Source organism: Notothenia coriiceps, unplaced genomic scaffold (genome assembly GCF_000735185.1).
Source record: "Notothenia coriiceps isolate Sejong01 unplaced genomic scaffold, NC01 NC01_scaffold00003345, whole genome shotgun sequence".
In the NCBI taxonomy this organism is placed as follows: domain Eukaryota; kingdom Metazoa; phylum Chordata; class Actinopteri; order Perciformes; family Nototheniidae; genus Notothenia; species Notothenia coriiceps.
This window is the reverse complement of record NW_011336046.1, coordinates 22,937-31,898: the sequence shown is the minus strand read 5'-3', so window position 1 is coordinate 31,898 and position 8,962 is coordinate 22,937. Positions and strand designations below refer to the sequence as shown.

General features: G+C 38.1%; 1 protein-coding gene across 1 annotated transcript; it reads left to right on the top strand.

Moving 5' to 3' along the window:
* Positions 1-1,741: 1,741 nt before the first annotated feature.
* Positions 1,742-8,962, top strand: ap1s1 (adaptor related protein complex 1 subunit sigma 1). Its single transcript, XM_010766532.1, has 5 exons — positions 1,742-2,083; positions 4,594-4,772; positions 7,706-7,814; positions 7,952-8,089; positions 8,649-8,962. The coding sequence occupies exons 2-5, from the start codon at positions 4,594-4,596 to the stop codon at positions 8,694-8,696; spliced, it is 474 nt and encodes a 157-aa protein (XP_010764834.1). The 5' UTR covers positions 1,742-2,083; the 3' UTR covers positions 8,697-8,962.

The window sequence follows — 8,962 nt, the reverse complement described above, 5'->3', positions numbered from 1 at the left end:
AACACTAACAGTTGTTTTTTGTTTTTGAGTAATCAAGCAGCTCTTCAAAGACACATCAAACACATCCCTCAAAAGATGGCCTTTTTTCCCATGGATGATTTGTGCATGCTTACAGATTCTCACAGATTCTCACAGATTCTCACAGACACACACACACACACACACACACACACACACACACACACACACACACACCACACACACACACACACACACACACACACACACACACACACACACACACACACACACACATACATACACATACACCACTCCCCTGGGGCCCCCTGGTAGTCACACAGCTCCATAATATAACTTGCAAAAATGTAAGAATTTCATGCATCGGCCTACAGTGGGAAAATTGTGTAATCTGTTGGAATAGAGTAGAAATATCAAATATCACTACTAATACTATCTTCTAAATGAAATGCTGACATTACAAAATGCATGGTTTCATACTGCAATGGCAGTGAGATTAACGAATGTGGTCTGAATGGAAGTCAACGAGGCATTTTTGAGAGAAATTAAATAATTCAAATAATGAAACAGGCGTTTAAAGGGTTAAAATCCTGACAATGATTTAAAAAAAAAATATTGATGTATGATGGTTTAATAGCAGTTGTTTGGGGCGTGTACATTTTTTTCACAAAGGTGTCCAGAGGTAGTATCTGATACTACGTAAAAAATAATAATGCAGTCAAATACATTTTGTTGCTAATCTTTGACACATCCAAGACTCTAATAACCACCAAAGTTCCATCCCTCTACTAATTATTATATTGAAAAATAATTCATTTTTTGTGTTTTTTTTTAAGAGAAATTAAATAATTCAAATAATGAAACAGGCCTTTAAAGGGTTAAAATTCTGAAAAGGATTGAATGTTTGGTAGTTTTGAGCAAGTTAGAAGTTGTTCAAATGATTCATGGAAAAAAAAGTTAAAAGAAATATTGATGTATGATGATTTAATAGCAGTTTTTAAGGGCGTGTACATTTTTGCCACGAAGGGGTCCAGAGGGTGCAAAATGCATCACGAGAGTATACACAACATGTAAGAGTAAATGACATTGGATTTTAAAAAATTGACTCAAAAGAAGACTCCTTGCAAAAATCCATTCCAAAAGCTGTAACACAGCTGAAATTATCACCAAATCAACAAAAAAAAGTCAAGAAAAATGTACAAAAATGCCCGAGGAGGGGTAAAAGTAGCATTACTAAATTGTAAAAATACTCAAGTTACAAGTAAAAGTCCTCCATTGAAAATCGTAATCAGGTAAAAGCTCAAAAGTAGTGGCATCAAAATATACCTAAGTACCAAATGTGGCTCATTTCATAATAGACATTACATTACTGGATTATGAGTATGCATTAATGGTAATTATTATTTACTTTATATACTGCTGCAAGATATCTTAACTTAAAATTATATTTAATTGTTATTGAATTATTATGATTTTTTTGGTATTTAGCTAATCTAAATCTAAAAAGTAAAAATAAACTAAAAGCTGTCAAAGAAATGTAGTGGATTATATAATGCTTTAATTAATATACTGTATTGGCTTCTCAAATGTAGTTGAGTGGAAGTATAAAGTACCATAATATGAAAAAACTCAGGTAGAGTAAAAGTACCTTAAAATTGTACATACATTTCCACCACTGCATTATGTATATATATTTTAGATATGACGAAATGGGTGTTACCTGAGAGGCAAAATTCAGGGCGAAAAAAGTAATCTCCCGCGCATGCTCAGTAGAGGCGGAACTGTTCAGTGTAGCGGTGAATGGGTACAGCTCAATTTACCTCGTAGTATCTCACACTGACATGAACTGTCAACGTTAGCTGCGGTGTATTTGTTCACGCGGACCAGGCAGTGTAGAAATAGTATTCGTGTGTTCCGTCACGGTAGTTTAAAAAGTAAGAGAAATGGTAAGAGACTGATTCTCTTCCGCTTAAAAAGGGGCAGGAGCTACGTGCTAAGCTAAAGCTAGCAAGGTGTATGATTACAGGAAGTGTCCACCTTCGCTACCTTCACCTGGCTTCTGTCAGGATAGCCTGCGAGCTAACAGACCGTATATCAGCATAAGGTGGGAAATAATCTTGTATTTCTAACACTCTGTGGCGCTTTATTCAGCGCATGGCCCTTGAAATGTTAGCTGTATCCTATTGACATTGAGTAATGTTGAATGAGCCTTGAATATGATTTTCTATCTGTATAATTGGCGAGTTTCCTTGTCGCAGGTAACGACTTTAGGCCCAGGTGTTAGTCGGTGTCATGGAGGTGACAGTGAGACGACTGTCAAACAGCCGCCTTCTTCTAACCAGTTAAATACACAGCAATGGATATGACAGTAGATGACAATGCATTGTAGCTATTTATTTGTTAAGTAAATTGTCATATCAACTATTAAATAACTGTTAAATGTATTAGTAAACAACATTTCCAAAAATATGTGTCCCAACTAGTATATGTAAATGGCCGCTAATGCTTTTTGGTTTAATGACAACTGTTGCTGGCAAATACACTCAGATGTTGGTACCTAATAACAAGATATATTATGATTATTGTTTGACTATGTTAAGCTGTATATATGTAATTTAGCTCGGCTATACATGTTTTTCTTTACAGCAAAGATATATCACTGTTTACAATATCAATGTTTTACAAAATATAAGCTCTGGGTTCTGTTTTTTCGTTGTTAAAAGAAGACACAATATAAGACCGGCATTGTTGAAAGCGGTAATGTTTAAATGCATAATTCAGTCATTTTTGTTAAATATTCCAACATTGTTGGACCAGAATTAGCAGTTTGTCATTATTGCCAAAAGGGTTGAACCGTCAAGTTGTAAATAATATGCAGTATAAACACCAATGTCTCCTTTGCACTAAAACACATAGTCCATGTTGGAATAGCTCTTAAGACTATATTTAGATATATTCCATCCAAGCATCCTGCGCCTATAAAACAAACAGGAACCACACCTCCCACATAGTCTCTTTTGTCATATAGACCCTAAAGAGGTTTTGCATACGCATGTAATTAAAGATAAATAGTAGTTGGTGCAGTAGATCTATGCTCTATGATCTTGTGAGTCGTATGTGTTGATATTCATTGTTGCATAGACTATTTGCCTGTGAATAAATGCACCTGACAGTAGGCTAGGATCCGTTCATATGGGTGTATGCTGTATTTCTTTTTCTTTGTGGAGGAAATATCACACCAAACTCTATGTAGAAATCTGTTTATTTAAGAGGCTTTATTGGGTCTTCCCTTTTCTGAAGTGTGTCATTATAGGTTTGTATGCATGTAAATGGTCTGCAACGGCTAAAATCCCTACGTCCCCCTTGCCTGAAACGCCTCCATTGGACTCCTTTTTCTTTTCCGTAGTAAAGTGAAATCACTGTCAAACACTCAGACTTCTATTGGCTAGCACTCCAACATCACAAAAGAGCCGACCAGCTAACCAATCAGAGCAGACTGGGCTCTGGTTTCAGACAGAGGGTGAAAAGAGGTGCTGCAGCACAGGCAGTATGAGAAAAATAGAGAGCTTTTGAACATTAAAGCATGGAGACATGTCACAGTAGAAACACAGAATATAAGTTTGAACCTGAAAATGAGCAGAATGTCATCTTTATAAGAGAGATTAACCAATAATTGGTCAAGTAAAACGTCTCAATATCCCCTGTTAATAAAGTTGTAAAGTAAGTTGCCTTCGTACATATTCAGCAGACACAGAGAAGCATTATCATCCCAATGCAAGTCTATTAACTGGCAACATGTAGGTTCTAATTGTGTCTCCCTTAACTCCTGAGAAATATTTCTGGCTCTTAAGACGCTAAATGTACCACTAAGCCAACAGTGTGTGTCTGTTTTAAGACTTGTGGAGGGGTAAATGGGTAACCATGGGCTCTAACATAAAACAGTGAGCGTATGTTCAGCCTACTAATCAGTCCTGTGCAACTGCAGACTTTAAACTTCCATCAGATCTGTTCAGAATGAAAAGAGAAATATAATAAAATGATGAATTAAAGCACAACTTGCTGCAACTGTACTGATTTGGTCAAAACTAAATTGTCAGTAATCAGAAGAAATGTATATTATTAATAGTTTCAAAGATGGTTGAAGGAGTTTGATATGATATTCTATATTGTGGAATGTTTTTATCAGGTGTGAAATGTACTAAGATCAAATATAATGATGTACATTTAAAATAGAACTTGGAAATAAATAGAATTTACTCTCAAACCTTCGGAGTAAACTTGATGGAGTGGAAGTGGTTGGAAATAATTAGTGAATTGTAACTATATTAGTGTTAAAGAGAGGAGGTAGGAGCAGCAGAGTGGTGATTATGACATGACTCGACTTGTTTCTGTATTTAGCACTGTCATGTGATGACAACAAACAAACAAAAACGTTTTCATAATTTCTTTTCAGAAATGTTAGAAATTCCTTTTTCCCCCAATAATACTGATGACTTTTTGTCATTTAATGGCAGATACCTCATGGAACATACTGTATATCAACCCCCCTCTGCTGAATGCATCCTGCCTCTTTTCCCTTGTTCTGAAAGTCTCCCTCTCTCTCTCTGTGTGTAGATGCGTTTCATGCTGCTGTTCAGCCGGCAGGGGAAGCTGCGGCTGCAGAAGTGGTACACTGCCACAGCGGAGCGCGACAAGAAGAAGATGGTCAGGGAGCTCATGCAGATAGTGCTCGCCCGCAAACCAAAAATGTGCAGTTTTCTAGAATGGAGGGACCTCAAGATTGTCTATAAAAGGTACTAATCAAAAACTGTCAAAAGGTTTCTCCTGTTTCTGCCCGGCAACTGGAAGAGTCTTACATAAGTGCTCATGGCAGTGATTTCTTTAATGAGTTACTGTATTTCATATGGTTCTCTTTTTACTCAAATTTTACTTTCTTGTTCTCATTATTTACCGAGTGTAAACATTAGTAATATTAGAAGTAATTTGAGTAAAAGTAGGAATACTAAATTGTAATGACACTGTAACATGTACATGTCCTGCATTTCAAATCGAAATAAAAGTATATATAATGACATGAAAATATACTTTACATAATTGAAGTAAAAGTACTTATTGTGCGTCATTTAAGAATTGCATTTAGGAAATTATTAGATTCTGACTATTTGTGCATTATTGTGTTTATAGAAGCTGGTAAAGATGGAGCTAATTTGAATTACTCTATTTACTGATGCTGGAAATATTAACCTATAATTAATATATCAAAGTTGATTTATTAGTTTAGTTATAATTTGTATTGAATAGTATTATAATCTGTAACTAAAGCTGTCGGGTAAATGTAGTGGTTAAAAATAACTTTATTAGTGTGATGGAAACCTCTGGAGCAATGGAGACTGGGAGAGACACGAGGAGAGCAGGAGCTTTGATGACAAACACTGAGGGTTTATTTGGAGCTCCGGCCGGAAAGTTCACAAGACGTGTGCTGTGCCACGAGGTGACACAGCTGCTGCCAAACCAATTCTGAAGAACTCTACCCCAGACCCGTGTGTTTGGCTGGTTCTGAGAGAAGAATCAACATTGTGCATAACAAGATAGAATCATGACACCTCTATCAGCTGACGCCAGCAGGCAGGAGCAGGGAGACAACACACTGAGAGCACTGCAGCCAAGGTCGCAGGCTAACTGGGTCAAAGGTGTGGGCCTAGGAACATATTTCCCCAACAATTAGTTTTATAACATGTAGTGTAATAGAGTAGCATCAAAAGAAAATGGTCACATAAAGTAGAAATGCTTAAGTGCAGTACTTAAGGATTCCCTCCTCCTGAGACAAAAGCAAAGAGTTGACTTTTAATGTTTGGCCAACTAAATTAATGTTCATTGTTCAAACAAAGCATACCATTGTTAATTTAAAATAACCTGTATTAGCTTTGGCTTTTAGGCTGAGCATATAATGATAATACAAATGAATAAACAATTAAATGCACAAACAATTTGTATTAAATATCCAATGATTTTATTCATTATAAGCAAGAGAACCAAATATATAGAATATCTAAAGTTATATTGTATAATAACTCATATTACAAGTTTCATTAAGAAGATGGATTACATAAAAACATATTTAGTTGGTAAACAGTTTTTCAGTATTTGAACCAGCCGGCGGAGCGAGCAGAAATCCAGATTGTTTAGCCTGTTATCAGCTAGGACACACAGACAATAATTATTATGCATTCGGTTAACTGTTGCATTCCCGTGTTCCTTGTAATCAAGTATAGCAAATCACTGTACATGTATTTGTACTGCACAAAATGTATTAAAGTAAAATGTTGCACTACAGTGACAGCAGGAACAGATGATGATGATAGCGATAGCGTATTGATTTGCATTTCATTACTAGGGCTGCAGCTCATTATCTTCCTCATTATCCCAGGGGCATGTGAATGCACCAATAGCCTTGGAGGAGCCCCATTGTACTTATCATTATTAATCGAGCAACATTTTAACGTCAAGCATATCTTTTAGTTTCTTTACTTTGATATCAGGGATGAGTTCCATTGTATTAGTAACAAGTCTGGATGTGTCTTAAAGGAAGCAGCAAGTTTGACTGCGTCGTCTTTTTACTTCAGCTCCCCTCCCACAGACCAACAAGTGTGTTTCTATGTGGGCTAAGCAGCATTAGATTTGAGGTGGGTGGAAAGGGTGAGACCCAGCATTCCTCTCTCACAGCTCTTTCTGCACGCACACACACTCTGTGACATCAGTGTGTGTCAGGGCTCATTACTGTGCGAGCAGAATGCAGAGGTGGACTACCAAACGAAGAAGCCTGTGTGTGCGTGGGCGGGAGATGAGAGGAGCACACAGGGATTTCCTGCAGTGGAGTTGAAATGAGGGAACACTGCACTCACAATACAAGCTCTGTTGTATCAGAAACCCCCTGTTAACTCTTTCTGTGCATGCCTGGTGTTTTGAATACATGAAATATGTCCATCTGGCCTTCTCTGTTGAGTGTGTAGTAAATGCAAACATCAGTTAAGATGAACCTTATTAATTCGGTTGGAACATTCAGTTTTTGGCACATCTCCACCTCCCATTTCTTTTTGGGTCCAATCGGGACTTGAACCGGCAACCCTTCAGTTCCCAAGTCCCTACAGATGGAGCTGTGTCTGTGCGTGAGCAGATCGGCCGTTTGCCTAGCTTCAACAAACACTCCAGTATTCATTCAACGGAAACAGATAGGCAAATATCTTAATGTACTTCTTCACACAAAATGCCTGAAATGCCATCGTTTCTTGTCCTCAAATGTGACAATAAGCTCTTACTTTTTAAGGAATGAAATGTTATTAGGTCTGTTGGTTGGATAACACAATCATGAATAATGATCTGATCGCTCCAAGCTGCTGCGGTTTGTTTGTTTGTTGTGTGAGAGCAAAACAGACACATGTTTTAACGACCGTGGATATGTGACGTCTGGAAGAATTCAAATGGTTTCCATAAGGGCTGCACAGTTCATTGAAATATGTGTTAGAATACCATTTTGAATGAAGTGCTGCAGAAATATCCCAGCTTACACCAAATATCACACCATTCCATTTATTTATATTTTTCGATGATAATGAAGATTTCAAAATGGATTACTGGAATCTGTCGGAAATAGTTGCAACTCGTATTTTTCCCTGAATCTTCCAGCCTGACTGTTTATATGCATCTTTGTGTGTGTGTATTCTTGCAGGTACGCTAGCCTTTATTTCTGTTGTGCAATTGAAGAGCAGGACAATGAGCTGATCACACTGGAAGTCATCCACCGCTTCGTAGAGCTTCTGGATAAGTACTTTGGCAGCGTGAGTCACATGTGTCCTCCTGCTCTGTGTAGTTGATTTGACTGTGCTAAGGTTGCAGAAGTTGTACCTCCTAACACAATGTGAATGTGTATTTCCCTGCTGTACATAGCATTGATGGTCTGTGTGTGTTTGTGCAGGTGTGTGAGCTCGACATCATCTTTAACTTTGAGAAGGCATACTTCATTCTAGATGAGTTCCTGATGGGAGGAGAGATCCAGGATACGTCTAAGAAGAGCGTCCTCAAAGCTATCGAACAGGCCGACCTACTGCAGGAGGTAACTACCAATCCACCACCTCTACCATGGAGGGTTGGGGTTTCAGTGCTGCTTCTGTACAAGGCTATCACTCAAATCGAACACATCAATGACATTCGGTTGGAATGTTGGTGGTATTTCATTGAAATTCTGTTGATATTAGCGTTTGCTGTCTTTATTTCAGGCTAGGAGTCCACCATATTATGCTGAAGGAAGCCCTGGCAACAAAAGTGACATTATTTATCATATTTAGGGAAAAAATGTAAACAAGATTATGAATCTGAACAGACCTTATGCTTTCACTGCATGGCTGTTTTTAGGCTCTAATAAAAAAATGACCAAGGTTCAACACCCTGCCATGTGTAGTCAATAGCCAGCTTTAAATTCATAATGCTTATTTTACTTTCCCTATTTCCAAGTGTTTCGAAGTTGCATATTCCCAAAGTGTTTGACAAAGTTGTGACTGTAGTGACTCATTTGTTTTAGAAATGGCAGCCCCATGAACAGTTAATGTGCATATTTGTTTGTTATTTTAAATAGTTCTTGAGTCCACAATTCTACCGCCTGTTTCCCTCCATAGGAGGACGAGTCACCCAGAAGTGTGTTGGAGGAGATGGGCTTGGCGTAGTACACAGCGGAGTTGTGAGAGACTACAGATACTAAGGCTGAGGGCTGGATGAGAAGTGGGGGGGAGGGGATCAATCTTGGATGGAACAGGCTTGGACTGACGGTGTTTGGGTCTATGGTTCTGGGGCCGACGTGCGGTGTTTCACTGGAAGAGACTCGGTTAAGAACGGAAGACATTTTCACTGACAGGCCTTTCAGCTGTGTGTGTGTGTGTGTGTGTGTGTGTGTGTGTGTGTGTGTGTGTGTGTGTGTGTGTGTGTGTGTGTG